Raw genomic sequence first — 18,782 nt, 5'->3', positions numbered from 1 at the left:
TTCGGCCAAGTAAACGCAGCAAGTTTGTAACTCTCTGTCACGTTCTCATCATCGCGGCGCATTCCTCAACTGGCAGGATAGGTTCGCAGATAAGGCGCTGCTGTCTGTTCACGAGGCACTGAAACGTCTCGCGCGTTTACGAGGAATTTCAAGGGACTCAGAAGAGGATAGAGGAAACGGACGACGTCGAGGTCCATGATAGTTGAAATCTACGATGGCAACTCGAGAACACAGAGCTAGAGTAGCGCATAAACGAAGATGAAACTATATCATAGTCAGTCATCGCGGTGTGTGTATGATGGAATTCTCTAATCGATCGATCGATGCTGTTACGTTTACATCTTGTACAGTTCGCGTGAACGAATCAGCGACTAATCAGTTCCTCCTTTCATAAACTTTAGGAAATCTAGATCCAACGCGTGTTCTAGATCGACTGGAGAACGTGAGAAATCTTAACGTTATGTTTGCCAATGGTGATGCTATGTTCTGTTTGGTTATCGTTCGTGCAGCCTATCACACAGCGTTGCAAACCGCGGCGAGAGATTTCTTGGAGTTAATCCGATAGTAAACTTTCGGGCCTAAACCCAAGAACCGTCTCAGAGCCTTGATTTCCTGAAGTATAATTCGACGAAGCGACCCTTCTCCCGAGTAGTTGTTTAAGTAGATTATGTAGGAGATTAGCGAGTTTACCATTCGACCGCCGAGTAGACGCAGATTTGCAAAAGTCTCGTCCAGGGGAACAGTCCTGTTCCTGTGCCGCTCTTTCTTCCAAATGATAATAAATAGCTAAACCGAAATCAATCGACATTATCGGGTATCGATGAGAACTCTGGTGACTCACTTTCGCAAGAAGGCTAGTCCGAGATGAAATCATCGGGGACCAGTCACCCTTAGCCCTGTTTCCGAGTTCGACAACCGAGACGCGTTCCCAGCCCCCCGCGATACTATTCCATTGGAAACGTAAGGTCGTTATTGCATCTCGTAGGGGCACGCGCTCCACTATGCTCTAGGATTCCATTAATTGGATCTGGAGTCGGGTTACGGGTTTCTGTACAGGGCGATGCTGAATCAGAGCAATCGTAAGTAGCGTGTACAACGCGGAGGAAACGTACGGTTTCCCTGCGGGAAGGGTATCGCAACAGCCTGACAGCGGCTTACGTTCCATTCCCGAGCCTAACAACGCTATATGCAGCCTTTGTCCACGGTTTGATTACTCTTTTCCTCTTAGTTCTCAGAAGCTCGTAATTACTTGGCGCATTTTTCCGTACTAATTGGACGTCCAGCTTCCGACTTGATATAGCCCTTGCTCTACTGTATCTTCCCTATGGCTCGCACGTAGTTGCACAGAATGAAAGATCGTGGACGATCGGTTGTGGAACGCTTCCTATCACCATATTTTGGTCGTACGAAAGATGCACGGGTTTATCGAATATTGCGGAGACGCACGTATGCCGATCGCATGGACCTGAAAAACTTGGCAGCTGCGCGCTGGTATCTGTTAATAGAAATTCTATTTTGTATCTTTTGCACGATCCACAAGTTTCTCGTTTTCTGGGTAGAAAGAGGAAAAGAGAGGCAGGTCCTTCGTTCTGTCCGACGGTTCGCAGTCACACGGTTTTATCGAACAGGACGTCGCCTGCCTGCGGATTCTGCGTCAGTTTCCGATAAAAGTGAGTCAATCGCGAGGAGGGAAAAAACGCCTGGCCACCTTCGCTTTTGTCCTCTTATCGTCCCTGGACCTACGAACCCTTGGTACCGCCTCGACGTCGTGGCGTAAAACACGAGCATTCGACGGACAATGTCTGGGAAGGGAGGCGCGTCCCGAAATCTCGGGAGGAAATCACGTTCTCAGTCAGACGATACATCATCTCCGTTGGCTTTATTTCCTCTGCGTGAGGAAAAACGCGACGCAGAGTGGTGGAGACCGGGTGTAGGGAATTCTCTAGCCGGCTGCTAAGCTCTCGGCTGAATCCATTAGCTGACGCCATTAATATCTCCGTAATGATGAGCGATGAGCCACTGCGAGAAGGAAGAGAATCGCATAGTCGAGTCGCTTCTAAGTGCGTGGAAGGGATGGGGTGATTCTCGACAAAGAGCAACTTACATGCTCGCGCGCACGGGCAAACCGCGATCCTATCGAGACTCTAACACATACACTCATCAACGAAACCTTTGATAAATGCTGCTTCTCTTGGACCGCTGCCAAACAACACGTAGCACAATATTCCATCGCGCGTATACTCCCACTCTCGGCCAGGCAGTCTACTTATCGATGTACATCGAATCGCCACTGTTCCCGGGCTCCTATGTATATGGAAAACAAAATGGAACGACTCGTTCGCTCCGCACCGCTTCCGAGTCTCTTGAATTTCTTGGAACGATTTTAAGAAGGGAAATAGATTTTTCCAATTGCAGAGATTCGCAAGAGGACATCGATTCGCCCGCGATCGTCTGACGATCGAGCGCATCGCTGGCGCGTCGCCAACCCCCGAAACATGCGCGATTCGAGTATAATATCGGGCGGGCGCGTGGTCATAGCGGGGGCAGCTTATCGATACGCATTAAATTCACAGTCCCAAAGCGACTGGTCGTTCTTTCCATTTATCCAGCATCCCTTTCCAGCCACGCGTCTCGCACCTACAGGTCAATGAGTCTCGTACTCACAATACGCATCGATCGATTCGCGCGGATCTCGCGACAATGGCCACGAACCGACGAAGAAAGCCGATAGAATGGCACCGGGAATCTGAACCACCGCCATGGAAATTCCAACAAAAATCACTTTCCCTTTTCATCGGAGCTGCGCGTAAAACGCCACCAGCCGACGCCCTGCTCTCTGCCTCCTCTTCGCTCAAACCAGGCACGTGTCGCGTGTGTTTTCCAAGGGCCGCCCTCGTCTAGGCGCATCTCTCGCGGAGAATCTTAGACGACGTTACATGCGAATCTCGTGTTTTCCGAGCTGGATTCTCGTGCGCTAGATTTTCTCGTTGATTTGACTGTCGCTATTCGTGTGTCTAGCGTTTGGCAGAGAAAAACAATGGTGCAACGTTTGAAGAATAAATCCGGTTTCACGGCTGCTAATACACCTTTTCCGCTATTACCGCATCCGCATAGTACGAGAAACGGTGTTTCGTCATACGGCTTTCGAGCGTGTCGTGATTACACGCCGGTTTCGTAACTGGCCGAGTTGCTATCTTTGTCGAGGAAACGCTAACGACGTCCTGTTGATCGATCGGTAGCGGGAAATAGTTATTTGCAGTTCTATTGCAGAAATGGCTTTTTAATAATTTGAACGCTCATTAAAAAATCCATCGAGGCCAATGATCTGAACAACCATTTAAAAGCATCCAATAACTCTTCGAAATATCGTATCCAGCCGAAAATGAATGCAACTTCCAAAAAAGCTGTGTTCGCGTACAATCTTGTTGAAAGCGAGAGCATAAATCAATACCACTAAAGTTACTATCAACGAAGTTCCTATAACTTTTAGCGATATCAATGATTCGTTGAAAGGGTTCGGTCGATGTTGTACAGCTTTCAGAGCCGGTACACGCTTTTAAGATGCTTCTAATGGCACGAACATTTCATCGCTATTATTCCTATTCACTCTACACTTTTCCCTAACATATCCCAAAATACAGTGAACGAAGATCGTAAATATTCATTACGAAATAAATTAATAGCAGGACAATCATAAATCTCACGACTTACCTAACGAACGATCTGTTTTGTTTCCAGATGATCGATGCATCCTACCACACGAATCCATCGCTACAAAGCACTGCCCTAATCATCACCTGCGCGGTGGTGCTCCTCCTGATGGCAGCGATCGTGTCCGTCGTTTTCTGGAAGTGAGTATAAATTCTACAATTCTACGAGTTTACAAGTAATTCCGACGACGGTATAGAACGACGTACGACAGGATAGAAAATAACAAAACGCTATGTTAGACGGCGTAAAACTGTTCAGGGTCGCGTCATGGAGGAGCTTGTGACTCCATAGCAATAAAGACTAGGTTTCATTCCGGCTGGGCATCGTAACGTGTTCGAGGTTCGAGGTCGCTCGGGTTGTAACCATATTTCGAGGGTTCGAGTGGCCATTTAGAGGGTGAAGGAGGGACAAGAAAACGTCTGGTAGATAGCACGAAGAAAAAAAGAAGAACGCGTCATTGACATTCTAGTGACTATTAAATTAGCCAAAAATAGGTCATTTCGCTTCACTGCCTTCGCGTGTAAATGACATCGTTGCTTCGTTTACGAGCAATCTGCCACCCTACTCCAGGCTCCCTGTCATTTGTCTCGTTTGTCATAGAAAGTTTGCCAACAGCTAATCAGATAGGCTTCGTGAATGCATAATAAAAAGAATCTAAAATGTATACAGGAAGCGGAGCTAATTGCCATTCCAGTGAGCGTTGAATTATCGAACCATAGCTCGTTACCATCGTTAGAATTGCTTAATCGTGTTGTAACTACAGCGGTTACGAAAAAATATACTTTTCGCAAATACTTTCGCAAATGTACCTACCTTTATTTTACAACGAAACATTAATTTTTTTAATCTGCTTCTACGTTTAATCTTCGTACGAAAATATTACTAAATCAGATTTAATATACTTGGATCTAATTAATATGTGTAAATGCCGCAATAAATACGATAGTCGAGTAATTTTAATAGCAACTGTAAGAACTGTAAGATTGGATCGTGCGACATGTGTCAACAACGACAGAATGCGATTTTTGAATATACGCGAGCTACGTGTGATAAAGTACACCATACCATATTCGTTGACAAGAATCATGTTAGAATTGCAACAATGTTGAGAAAGTCAGATTACAAAGAAGCCTTTCCTCGACGAGGCGGACAAAGGGCCAAAGAAGGTAAAGCGCACTTCAGGGAGTCCTAAATTAGCCAGAAATAGGCCATTGAAGGAATGGCGTGCGTCGAGACGGTGTTACGCGCCGGTAACGAGAGAACAACGTTACACTGATAATTTCCGACACGGTGCGGTGGCTGTACAGAACTCCCTCGCTTTTGTGCCCGCGTAAGCAAGTTGGCCGCAGATCCGCGCGACTATCGAGCCTCGTACAGGGAAGAAATATGCATTCACCGCAGAAACGCGGCTGCGAGATTTACAGGGCCCCGCTTTACCTCCATTCGGACATTGTCTCTCGTTGCTTTATGCGGCAAGTCGTCCGCTCGACGTAGTAAAATATGAAATACGACTGGGAAAAAATGCTCGCAGAAATTGGGACGTTCTCTCGCAGCGACGCGCAAGAAAGCAATTTTCAGGAATAAAGCGCGAAATTTTGTTTAGGTCTAGCTCGACGCGTTTCTTATTTTAACCTTCCCGAACGATCTTGCTTTTATTACAAATTCACGCGACACTTACATTTCAAAATCATAGGTAAAAATATAATAAGTCACATTTTCCCTATCTCGGACAATAGAAGAGCACTTTGAAAGTTTCAAGACGTTCCAATTGCATACCGAAGCCTTCGAATTTGATACGCTTGGTGTTTATTTGTGCCGCGTGTTTTCGAGACATTCCCACGATTGAAAATAAAATCAGTCGAGGCATCGATCGATGAAAAAGCCGGAACGAAATGAGTTGCTTGGCAAAGAGGTAGGACGACTAATTTCGTGTGCACCAGGAGAGTCGCCGGTAAAAAGACGCGGCGGGCGATGATGCCACGATCGATGAACTCTGGCCGAGAGATCGGCAGCGGGCCAAGACGATTTTGGATCGGACAGAGGCCCGCATTCAGGATTCACCGGTGGCGTGTTGTATTTTTATCGACACAAACCTCTCGAAGGTCCACCGGTCGTGACAATGCCGGCTCTGTGTGCTTCGCTATTCGCGCGGTTATCGTAACGCACATTCGTTGTCGCTAGCTCTCGGTGATATCTCTGTTGATAGTTCTGGTATTTGTACTCCTGTTTTCCCCTTTTCCTCTTTTCTCTAGAAATCAACTGATTCTTCACGCGTCAAATTTTCCTGCATTCTCGCGAGTGTATTATTTGTTACGAGCAAGATGAACCATTGCGTTTTAGACCGGTGCTCGCGCGAACGTTGAAACGACGTCCGTTGTATAAATGTGTATATCGTCGTATATCGAAATGACGCACGTTCCTAGCGTGTGGGCTGCATCGTAGGTCAGTATATTTCTACAACAAACGTCACGCAACGGACGTCGCGCCGTTTCAACGCTCGTGTGGCCCCGGCCTTACTCGGCGATGTAGGTACAGCGGTGCAGCTTTTTATTCCACAAGGTTTTCGCGCTCGATCAACTGGACGTCCACGTGGATAATTTGTTTCCACGCCATTCGAAAGCAACGTCTGTTTGCACAACCGAGTCTCTGTTGTATCCCGTTTTTTCAATTTATCGTAATAGCCGGCCATTATCGTAGCCCACAAGCGTGGTATCTCGAGTGTTACCGCTCCGCGACTCGCCGACTCTCGGCGTCGAGTTGCCGGACTTTGTGGGTGGTATCTTCCTCTACATTGTGCTTGGAGCAGCTTCTTCTCCTCCACTTGACGGCAAACGGCGTGTTCTGTCGCCTCGCAGCATTTCAGCTCACCCAACGCGCCGAACGACACGTGCATTTCCTCGTGTAATAAACCTTGCTATTCTACCGGGTGTCTCCAGAGTTAACGTATATTATTCATCTCGTTTCTACCGAATATGTAAACGATAAAAATTCATTGGAGTTTCTTAACTGTTCCAAACGTACGTAAATGTACGTAACGCAAGAATAGATTTATACAAAATTTACAAAAGACACTCGAGCGATTGTACTAAATAACTTTAACCTTAACATCGATAAACTACAAACTGTCTTTTTTCCGCATTACCTCTATTCGGTGCGCGACGTTATAAAAAGCATCCCTATCCTACACCGTACTTGAACTTTCACCATGTATGGACGTATTGCAGTAAAAGTAATCACGAACCTGTGTCCATAAACCTGTAAACATAAACATTGCTTTGCCTTTTCTTCCCTGCAGCGTGAAAGTAAAACTCGCCTACTTTTCCACGCAGTAGGTCACCGTTTCCTTGATCGAAATCGCGCGTGTCTTTTTAATCACGATCTTAGATAGCCGGTGCACGAGTGTAGGAGCGTAAGAAGCGCAGGGACGGGAGAACGGAACGCTCTCGGCTTGTTCGTGTTCCAGGCAAACGCGGAGAACCAACACGACCACGCGTAGTTTGTATGCTAATCAGAGCCGTGTTCACTCCCATCTCCGGGTTCTCCCTTCTTCGTCCCATGAACGTCCGTTCCGTCCTCGCTGTCGTCGTCGTCGTCGCTCTTTCCCTACGCCGCTATGCTATTTCCTGCCTCACCCGATGCATCGTCGTAGTCGTTCGGGCAATTCGCGATAATTCGATGCCGTTGTTTTAAACGGCCACGCGAACCGGACGATTCGAGAACCGATTTTCTCTCGCTTTTAACCATCGAACCTATTCCATTCGCTCGCCGCGACAAATTGTAAGTGATATAACCGAGCCACGATATCAGTCGGTCAGCATCGGCTGAGTTATTGCGGAGGCAATTATTCGACCGTGTTGTAGCTTGCAGTGGATCGAAGACAGTAGTAGTCGGTATTATTTATAGCGACAATTGAACAGAGGCCGATAGCAAAGGACGAAACGCGTGCGAAGTCGAATATCCTTTTCCTGGTAATAATGGAACATATCTCTGTCGTTAATCCTGAGGTGGATATTAAACGTGTTGGTTGATTTAATAAAGAGACGAGTGATAAAATTGTAATAGTCAGTGTATATTAAAATCACTATAAGTACAGAGATAGGATCGTAATCGTCGCTCGTTCAATGCTATTGTTCAACTCTATGCTCGCTATTCGACTGTACGACTCGCTATAATGACTCGTTATAATGACTGTCCTAGAGAACACGTTCGTCTATTTCTATCGACCGATGTTATTATAAGAAGTTCAAATGTAACTCCGGTTGACGATTACGAACAACGGTATAATATTTTGTTCGTTCGTTTACCTTTGAACTTAGCAAACCGAAACAACGTTGGTATTCCAATGCACAAAAATATGAGTCTCTCCCGATTCAAATCTTCCATTTACTCATGTGCGGCTATAATCCAAAAGTGGCTTCTATCTAGACACCACGAGTTCGTTTCCATTTCCTCTGGCAATAAATATCTCGATGGATCGCAAATGGTGGAAATTTCGCAATAATAAAAATGTTGTTGTACACGCGACATAAATGTACGAATAATAGAAGAAACGAGCGCGTTACGTAACCGACGCAAGGCCGCGCGATAATTTTTATTCTGATGTCGTTGACCGATCCCACCCCTAGTCCCGACCGTTGTATCGGTCTCGTCTCACGCGGAAGCGCATTCCGGGGACGACCGCTCGAGGATATCGATACCCGCGGCCACGGAATAGTCCCTCTTTCCCTCGTTTATTTTCCTTATCCCAGCCTTGGAAGAGAAACGGCGTGGCAAGCTTTAAAATCTGAAAGAAATGCCTCCGTCGCGTCGAACCGAGCGAACGAGGGAAGGGGGATTAGGGGGTGGAGAAGAGATCCCGTAGTCTTTATTTAACCGGCAGTCTCCCGATGCTACGAGGTTCCTGGCAATACCTCTTCGCCTAATCTAACCTATATTTTTCAGTGTTTCGCCCGAGCAGCCGACTATCGGCCGCCTTTGCGCACCTTTTCTGTGGTAACTATCCCTTATGGAATGAAACTACGTCTAGACAGAACTCTGCTCGTAACGCCTCCATTTCGCGTAAACGCGCCGTTGCGTTCAATGCTCGCTGCGAAATCCTGGTGAAACCTCGCGCCAACAAGGCGGCCGTCTGAGGGAAAAAACACACCCCTATATAGAGCCATTAAGGGGTGATCCGACACTTAAAATCGGATCGAACTGCCTGATACGAGTCCCATGGAACTTTTTTTTAGATGCCTTTCGATGTTACTTTCCTCCAACGACTTCTTTGTAAATCGATGATAATCGATTCCAATGGGATTCGAGTTATGATCTTCGACGAGGCTTTGAATCAGACGACGGTAATCCTATCACCGTACCTTTCCAGTCAATGGCTAATGTTCGCTTTCTTCGCCAAATCGGATCGTTAGAAGAAAATAGGATTTCAGAGGGTCGTTCGCGAGGCAGGAAAAAGCTTTTCGGTGAAACGAAACCCGCTTCCTCACGGCGTGCATACTCGTTAATTCGAATCTTCGATTGGCCGGGCAGAAATTGCACCCGTGGTAATAACGATAAACATCAGAGGGTTGTTCCGAGGTCGAATTGTCGCGCGAGCCAGTGGCGACGAACGCGATGCTGGAAGCCGGCGGAATGGAGAAAAAGGGGCAGAAAAAGACAGTCCAGGGAACGGCCGGTTCAACGATATTTCTCAGTTGCGCGGTGGGAGGGTAGCATTACTTACGTTCCACTTGCCACGGCACAGATTCGAGAGACGATGTAAACGAGAAACAGGGAATCGCGAGAACGAGGAAACGGACGGAGGCCACTCGCTACTCTTTCCTCTATTTCCTCTTCCCTTTTCCTCTATCTTCCTACACCTTTTTGGCCCTCGCTTTGTCTCCGTAAGCCACATTCGGGTCACCGGCGCAACGCGCGCCGGTACGCTTTAACGATCTGCATTGCATGAGCACTTCGCTTTCTCCTGCCCTCTCTGTACAGTTCGTTTCTCCGACGAGGCGAGAAACTCTTCTCTTCCTTCTCTCGGATGTTCTTGCGACCCACTGCACCCAACCCCCGCCGGCGTCGTCACAGTTTCGGCTTGTACACGATGCCTGACAAACAAGCCCCGGTTATTTCGCATGGCAAACAAGCGGTTACCGAATCCCTTTCCATTCCCGTTTTCGGTGGCGCGCGCGTTTATTTCGGGGAAATCCGATTACTCGCTCCATCGGGACGTACCGCGCTCGTTCTCGCCGGAATTCTCTCGCGAACCATATCGAAAAAGCGAGACGGACCTTTCCCGAAACGATACTATAGCAAATTTATTAAAATCCCCCAACGAAATCTATGTGCCTCTTTTGCTTAAAAGATTGTTTTGCGCTGGCTAGTTTCTAGCTATCTGGGTCGCGAAACATCCCCCTTTTTGTGTGTGTTTTTCACCTAAATCCAAACGTTGCGTCGCTGCGACCGTACGAATGTCCCATGTCAGGAAAAAAATACGCTTGCCCTCAGGGACGCTGTAGGGGCTGATGCCAAGTCGCAGAGGGGATGCAGCACGCACACACTATACAACAGTCAGCAATTATGTAGAGTGGCCGGTGTCTGAACCGACTCGGTCTAGTTGGCCGCTGCACTCGCCGTGCACCTACTCGTCTTCGCTGTCGTCGATGGCCGACGATGGCGTCGTTGCTTGTTAACGTTGTGCCTCGGGTGTCTTGGAAACGTGCAGTCCTTTCCGCTTTTCTCTCTCACGTTTCATCCCTCTCGATCGCAGAGGCAGAAGGACACGGAGCTGGCTTCTGTTGCGAGCCAGAGACATTGGTAAGAAGTGCACGTGCAAGAAAATCGCGGGATGCACTTACGGATATTACCGGGGAACGCAGCCGGTGTAAGAAACGGGGCGAACGTCGCAAGACTCGTTGTTAAAGGGACCCGGTTGGCAAGAATTAAATCTTCTGGGAAACGTACGCGTTCGCGGTGTAAATCGTCGTGACGCGTTTTGCTGATTCTGCGTCACGTCTCGAAAATCTTTCTCCTCGAAGGTACCCGGGGGCATTCAGAGTAAATTAAAATGGAACATCGAGCTAATTGAAAGCGAGGAAATCGAGAAGGACGTACTTAAAGGGATGGACGATTTACTCATAACAGGACCGCTTAACAAAGATCCTGCTAAATGAGAGGCGTCGCTATTCGAGTTGCCGGGAAACCTCGCTCGTCGTTCCATGGAACACCGGCTGGTAATTAAGCGAAGACAAAAATCCTCGTCACCCACCACCGATTCAACCGTTTTTTCTTCTGTTTACCCGGGAATTAGTTGCCGTTCCACTACTTTGAGTCGCGCTTTTAAAGCTTGTTCTCTCTGCCGCTGTTCGTGTTTTCTCTACGCTTCCTCCGGTTTTTCACTTGCGTTTGTTTTGGTACGCGTCTCCGATATTGCGCGTAATCAAGGGCCCATTGTGAGGAGCCATTAGACGGACGTACACGAAGGTACGAAACACGGCCAAGTCCGGTGCATATACGCGTAACTGCACGGAACGCGTACATCACTCGATAATTTCGGCCGGGCCTTCCTCGACTTGGACGATGCCTCGTTCATGGAACAGTGAATCATGCTCGTTGTTTCTGTATATGCAGAGCGGCGGATACCCGTGAGGGGGAAACGGTAGTCCATGGGTAATTTAACCCGTGCCAGCCCTGAATGGGTTATAATTGGTGATGACAGGCCGTCAGGAGAGGCAGCATTCAACGCGGCGAAAGTGTCGCCCTCGAGGATGAGCGCGTCGTGCCAGACGTCGGAGACACCCGCCGGATTTCTGTCTGTACGTGTGGGTGACGTCGATTCAACCGGGTACCGTGGAAGGTTACGATCCCTGAATGGCTTGTCAGTTTCTAGACGCGAGCTGTTCGCGGTGTAATCGCCTCTGATGAGGTCCTCTCTATCTCTCTCTCTCTCTTCCATCGTTTCTTCCCCTCTTCTTGCCTGCGATCCATCTTCATATTGCCCGAATCGAAAGTCTATTACGTTCCACTTTGTCGACGAGAAACAGAGGCTTTGAACGATGCACGGATAATTCGATTAGATTGGATGGTGGAGAGCCAATTCACGGAAGGTAGTGTTGAGAGGTAACCGTGGCCCGCGTTGTGAACGGATTCTGTTCCTGAAACGATGCACCTTATAGCAGCTGTTCGAGTTGTGGTGCATCGAGCACTTCCTCCGTTCCCTTTGTAACTGTAGCCCTGGCCTACGGTCGGATTCCTCCATTGGTTAAGCGAGTAGACATAATTCCATTCTAGCAGTGATATGCTCGTGAACGCAGCATTCGAGAGAACAGTCAGGGTTTCTCATATCTGTGATCGAATACGCTTCAAGGATTGCAAATTACAACAGTTAAAAATCCATAATCTTGCACTCCTTTAAAAAGTAACGTTTAAACGCCAACAATAATGCCATCAATGGAATACGCTTTTAACGCATTAATCGACGTAAACAACGAGGACAATGGGTCCGCGAATAGCGAAGGGGAGTGAGAATCGCTGGAGCGGCGAAGGAAACACGCCGGACTACCATCGTTCTAATCCCATTCCATTGCAGCTTCGCAGCCTGGAATATTACCCTAACTAGCTATAATTACGTCATCGTCATTGTCTCCTCGCATACATCGGCATTGAATGCTAGACAGCCGTTTCTCTACCAGCTCCGACCCCTTCGCGCAGGAGGTCGTCTCTCTGCTTTTCGATCCCTTGTTCCTCTCTCTCTCTGTCTCTCTTTCTCTCTCTGCAGGCCTGGTCTGGCTCATTTGCAAGGGCCAGCGAGGCTGTACGTGCATAAATGCCGCGCGGATTTCCACGGTGCGAGCCCCGTTTTCGACGGTTGCTGCCCGTTGCAGCCGAAATTGTAACCTCCGTCCTCTCTTTCGCTTGTTTATTCCGCGCACCTGTGACTCTTGCGGCGGAGCCGTTTCCACACACTCCATTCACCGGTTGAATGTGTGTAGCTGGCTCGTTACGTTTTCATTCGCGCACTCGACGCTTTCGCGCGGACGGTCGTTCACCCGGTGACTTTTTTTTGTCCCCGGCTTTCACAGCTCGTAATTGGGGAAAGAAAATCGTCAACCGCCACGCGGAACAGCCGACGAAAAAAGCGTCGAGTGTCGCGGAAAGGAGCTCTTCCTGCGAGAAAGCAACGGGAATGACGCGGCGGAACACGGAATCGTACATATGTAGCCTAGATACTTCAGATTATTATTTTACGTCGTCTCGTGACCGCGACTGCTGCTTCAAAAAACCTCTGTTCTCGCGTGCGAAACGTCACTGAACGAAAGGTACGAGATGTCAGATGTCAATGAACCACGATAGATACGAACGATCATCGGATGTACTTAAGTTTCTACAGCCTTTGCATAAATTCCAAACTAGATAGCTCTTGAGACTTTCGATATTCGTTTAATCGTTTCTACGGTTAACGTCACTTTCTGCAAGTGTGCTATTACTTACGAACGAAATTGTACGTACACCACTAGCGGCAAGTGGAGCAACGTGGAATTCGGATTGATGCAGCGCGCGTTTCGATCAGATTCGAGGTCGTACCACAGGGACATCCATATTCATAGACGGGGCCTGGGATATCCGCGAAGGCGCCGATCGTCGACGGGCCAGGAAGCGCGGTTGGGATGCAGCTGCGCGTCGATGGTATTCGTCCGCTTGCATATCTGGCGCGGAGTGCATGCTCGGATGGCGTGTAGCCCTGTGTTAATACAGAGACGGGATCTGAGCGCGCGTTAATATAAGCCGGTCGCACCGGCGTCGATTAGTTGGTGCATGCAGCGACGCGCGGCCGCTCTAATGCGACGTTACGCCAGTTATGTTATGTCGAGTATGCGAACCGCACTCAGGGGAACGCTGCACCCGAGATGGAGCCCCATAGAGCGTCCTGATCTGCCTGCACCGCAGACTCTATGTGCTGCGGACAAGCACCGTGCGTCCAATACCAAACTGTATCGGGTGGTCCGGCCACCACGAAGGCTGCGCAATTGCATTTCGCGAATTATTGGCGTATCGCCGGCAATTTCGATCCTGCACTCTACTCCCTGTGCAGAATTCGAGGCCATTGGAGGAAACGTCGAGACAGAGGCGAGCCGGACCACCGTCTTCCGGCAGACCCGAATTCCTTTGGTTATCAGAGCAAACCTCGAGAAGGTCTCGGTTCCCTGCCAATTAGGCAAGAATGGTTCGTATCGTCGGCTCCTATTGTCCATGGCACGCCGACTATATCGTCTTCTTGATATTCTCTCGTAAAGGAATCCGTGGACGACGTACATAAAAGGATCGGAAACGTCTGAACGTTTATTTGTATTGTCCTGTATTTTGCCGATTGTTTCGATTGAAAATCAATTTGTAACAATATGTAAAAGCAACGAATGAGCCCCCTGATGATTCATCAAGGGTATAGAGAACGCGTTCATGGATGTTTCCCGTTACACAAGTAGCTAGTAACGAGTTTATTCGATTTAGATTCGTAATATATAGGACGTTGATTAACGGTAGTTGCCGGCTACGAGTCCGCGGAAAATTGGCATTTGTCGCGCGCACGCGTTTACAGCGACCACAACTGCGCGACAAATGGAAATTTGACGGGAGTAGTTCTTTGGCAAGTTACTGATTGAATTAATACCGAGCGCCGGCTTCGAATGGAATTCGATTACATCGGTAGTTGCACCTCATCGACGGTGATTGCGGCGTAGAAAACACTGGGTTCGATCGCGATCGCGCACGCCGTCGAAACCGTTTCTAGGTCTTTCGTACGCTGTCGAGCGAAAATTTTTCACGCGAGCAGTGCACGATAATGGGAAGGGGAAAAAAACAGGGCGAAGGAGGAAGCGACGAGTAAAGCGGAAAAAGGGAAGAAGTAGGAAAAACGGTAGAGAATTGGTGGAGTTTCATAAACAGAATTATGCTAACTACTCGTGGCAGCGAGGCGAGATAAGACGGAAAATCGAATTCAGACTGAGTTGAACCTTCTCGAGAAGACACTCGCAAGTTCTCGTTAATGCAGCGTTCCTCGTCTTCCAGCTATCGCGATGCTGCTGCCGCTTACTCGATTTCTCTCGTCTCTTGGAAAAATGAAAGGGACCGACGAGTCGAAGTAACACGATCGTTACGGCAACGCTGCAAACTAGTTTTCCTATCTAATATAGTTCCTTGTGCTGATAACTCTCGGATGAAATTGTTTTCACTTTTTGGGTTAATAACTTGTTTCAACAGCGTCGGAAACGACAGGGTTTTCCAAGGTACTCGCGAGTACAAAGCAATTCCGGTTGGTCTCGAGAGGGTGACGATTCGCGCAGGAAAGCATAAAGATAGAAATCCTCCGGACGAATTAAAGACCGCGCGGACGGCAATACTGACGAGCCTCTTAATCTCTTCGTCGCTTAATTATTCCCTCACGTAGCAATAATGAGAAGCCGTGGCAGCGTACCTGACCTCGTTCAAAGGAGATCGTCATTTAGGCCGGTCGTCGGGTACCAAGCCAGAGAGAACAAACGAGATGGAAGATCATTTAGAGGTGATTTACCTCTGTTGCGGCGCGTCCAACTTACCCTCTGGTTACGGTCTATTTAGTAATCTCAAGAAATACAAGCGAGTGGAACGACGTTAAGAGGGAACAACCGACTCGCCTCGACGTTTGTTACTTAAATTAATTTCACGAATTTACATCAGTGGCGGGTAGAAGGAGACTGCAAAGTGGCGTCCGATTCGTGGAACTCTCATTTCGTCGTTGGGAGTACCTGCACGAAGATCGAATCGTGCATATTCTATGAACGTGAAAGTGGATTCGAAGCATGACAGCGCATTATTAAAAATTCTAATTAAACTATAAGCTGGATAAAGCAACGCCACTCTGCCGCTTACATCGACAATGTGAGCGCTGTCTCGAGTTACGTCGACAGATCCAGCTTTAGCGTAGAATTGATAGATTCAAGGCGTACGAAAATTAAATTTCTACGTGGCGGAAAATAATCCTTACGTAGGAAATTGGTTGGTGAATTCTGCACCCTTTCGACTTCGCTTCTCCCTTCTATGTTCGTGATCCCTCGCGACGATACCTTCACGAGGTATCGGCATCCTGCGAGCCGAGAAAGAGAGAAGAAAGCCACGCAACGTAACGGGTCCGGTCGAGCATCCTGGCGCGAAATAAAATAAAACGGATATTAAAACTGGCGAGAGCTAATTTCCTCGCCTTCCCAACCATAATACCAGTTCTCCACCTATCGGAATACCCTCTTCCTCTTCTTTCTTTCGGCTTCTTTCTCCCGATTTTTTCCCTCTTATCGCGCCGCTAAGCCATCCATCGAACGAACGCCTTCTGAATATTCAGCGGAGACCGGAATGGCAGGAGGAGAGAAATATTCTCTGGTCGAAGGGACAGAACCGATGCGACCGAGAGAGAAGAGGAGGGACGAGGTGGTGCGGGACGAGCAAATCGAATTCGAGGCTCGAGCATGACGAGTGACAGGCCGCTGAACGTACGCTGCAGATGCGATTAAAGTCTGCCAACACGTCAACGTGATGCTCCTGAAATGCGAATTCCCTTCCAACCAACCGCTCGGCCCTTGACCCATATTCACGCAGACACGAAGATTGAATCGCTCTCGTGAAAATCCATCGAAGTCACCCGCTGATAAAAATCGACGTAGCCTCGTTGATATACGATATCTGGATTTTTATTAATTTCCATCCACGCGTCAAATATTGCCGCGACAACAATGCCGCAGCTGACAACAGTGCTGTCAGAATTCCCAGAAGAAACAGGCGATCGCGCGAGGGATAGCATTAAAGCGAGCATCGAACGAGAAAAGATTTATCCAAGTAACGTTCTGTAACGTGATTTACTTCTCCTCGATCGTACCGCCCTTGAAATTGCCACGATTCCACTGAAATCTCTCTGTTTGTTACTGGACTGTCTTTCTTGTAAAACGTGTCTCATCGATCGACCGTACAAAATCAAGAGAAAAGATAAACGAGAGAGGAAGAGTATGGGTGAGAGGAAAGGAAAGCCGAAAAGGAAACGGTCTGTTCATCCGACCGCAATCTCCGTTCGGAGGTAGGAGATCCGCGTTATCCTTCGAAATCGGAGGATGATGCTCCTTCGGGACGTAAACGGTAATCGGACACCGGGAAACGTATATGCTAGACGCCAGGACATCCGATACTACATCCATATAATATTGCCGATGCTTTTAGCCACGACAAACAGTGACCTCGTGCACCGTGCTCGTCGATCATCCCTTTCACGCGCCTCAACCCACCCTGTAGACGATAGAACATCATGGATATTTCGATTCTCTCGTTAGAACGGCGTTAATCTTGTCTCGAATATCTAAACAAAGATCAGCCTGTAGATTCTTTTAGTTTTAAAAGGTATCGTAGACCTGTCGGAGGGTCGATCGTTTCGAATTCGAAAGAACAATGGGAGAACAGTCGCAACAGCTCACTTGGTCAACCTTATCTGTCCGAAGATGCTTGAAACGACGTTAATGCCTTCCGTCAAAGGGGCCTCCACTTTATCTACGTGCCTATCTTCTGGTAATGCACAATGTGCCTGGTTATGCCAAGTGGGGGCCACTCGAGGGACATTCTACAACTGCAGAGACGTTTGACGTGACTGCACACCTTCCACGCGAATCCAAGTACCTTTGAGATCATTACAGCGCCATCCTCCGTCCTGTTTCGACCCGCACTCGAGCTACAGCCTCATAGTCAGACGGCTGGTTAATCAAGCTCCATTTCACTTACTAACCCCTTGCTACGCCGCTCCCTTAGTGTCTCTTCCTGTTGGGCGGCAAACTCTCGCTCGCCTTCCCGTTTGCTAACTTCTCCGCATCTTCAATGACCCTCGCACCTGCCACCGCCTACCTATTGAACACATTGTCTTAGTCGCAAACCACCACGTTTATTGCTTGAATATTGGGCGATCCTTTAAAGATCGAATCGATGGTGAAATCGAGAAGGTACTAAGTCCGCTCTAAGAATTGTTCGCTCGAGCTGGTTCTCTAACGTTCACGCTTTTTATTTGGAGTCAGATTTAGAGCTGCGAATAAGCGCGACGCGTATCGGACTTGGTTGAAGTCGCTATAGAAGCGAAGGAAACATGCAGGCGTTAAGCGACTCGATAGAAGGACAATCCGCGCGTTTTTCAACGGCTTTCCACCGGACGGTGGTGCGGAAGGCGTGAGTCGGTTGTATTTGTTCGGCGGCGGGCAGCAGCTCATTAGGTAAATCCCAAAAAAGCAGGGTAAACTCGGGCGGAGAAGCAGCACGACGAGAAGTACCTTAGCACACAAATTTATTCGTAAACTTTCGCAATTTAAATATCCGCGGTGTTTCAATCAAGCGACGCCGCACGTTGCGGCACGTGCGCGTACACACCTACGCGCCTCTGTATACAGCCCTCGAGATTACTTTCTTGCCCCTTTAGACTTTCATCGACTCCTCACCCCCTGCTCGGCCCTCCTGGTCGGCGCCCGAGTACCAGCGGCAAGAGATTTTCGTGTCGGCGCGTTACGCCGTTAAATATTAAATGGCATCGCGAACCCATCGTCCCCTCGAGAACTTTTGCAACAGCTTCGGAGCCAGCCTTCCTTTCATATTTTCTATTCCTCCAGTGAATTCGAGCATTTTTCGAGAAACGAAAGAACGCGATTCTCTTCGATGCCACCTTTGTCCCCGTGTTATCTACGATCGTCGGAGAAAACGGCGGCCCGGGTCGTTGCACGACGTATACCGTAGCCATAAAGGGTCGTCCATGCATGGACGATCCCATGGAGGGCAGTCGGAGACGCCGAGGACCCGGATCAGTTCGTGGACGATAACCAACGCGTGGGAGGTCACTTGACCGGACGGAAATAATGCCTCCACCATGGTAACCCTTCCTGATAAGCGTGTGTACCGTTCTACGACCGTAGCGATAGCGGCAAAACAATATCCCTGCTTGTACAACTTGGACATGGGGGTCGGATTTGGTTTTGCACGACGGTGTACGCGTACGTCGAGCCTCCAGAGATAAATCGTCGGGATTTATGTCTCTCCTGAAGGGA

The 18,782-nt window shown here is 48.4% G+C and overlaps 1 protein-coding gene across 6 annotated transcripts in view; it reads left to right on the top strand.

Annotated features, from left to right (window-relative positions):
- LOC126921973 (uncharacterized) overlaps nucleotides 1-18,782 on the top strand; it is a 229,615-nt gene that overhangs the window by 191,787 nt on the left and 19,046 nt on the right. For all 6 annotated transcript variants that reach the window (XM_050734096.1, XM_050734091.1, XM_050734092.1 and 3 more), the window contains one exon: nucleotides 3,739-3,851. In XM_050734096.1, the coding sequence (XP_050590053.1) occupies nucleotides 3,739-3,851 (113 nt within the window). The remainder of the gene's footprint in view (nucleotides 1-3,738; nucleotides 3,852-18,782) is intronic.

The sequence above is a fragment of the Bombus affinis genome, chromosome 11 (genome assembly GCF_024516045.1).
Source record: "Bombus affinis isolate iyBomAffi1 chromosome 11, iyBomAffi1.2, whole genome shotgun sequence".
In the NCBI taxonomy this organism is placed as follows: Eukaryota; Metazoa; Arthropoda; class Insecta; order Hymenoptera; family Apidae; genus Bombus; species Bombus affinis.
Note: the sequence above shows the minus strand (reverse complement) of the source record. Positions and strands in the feature narration are given on the sequence as shown.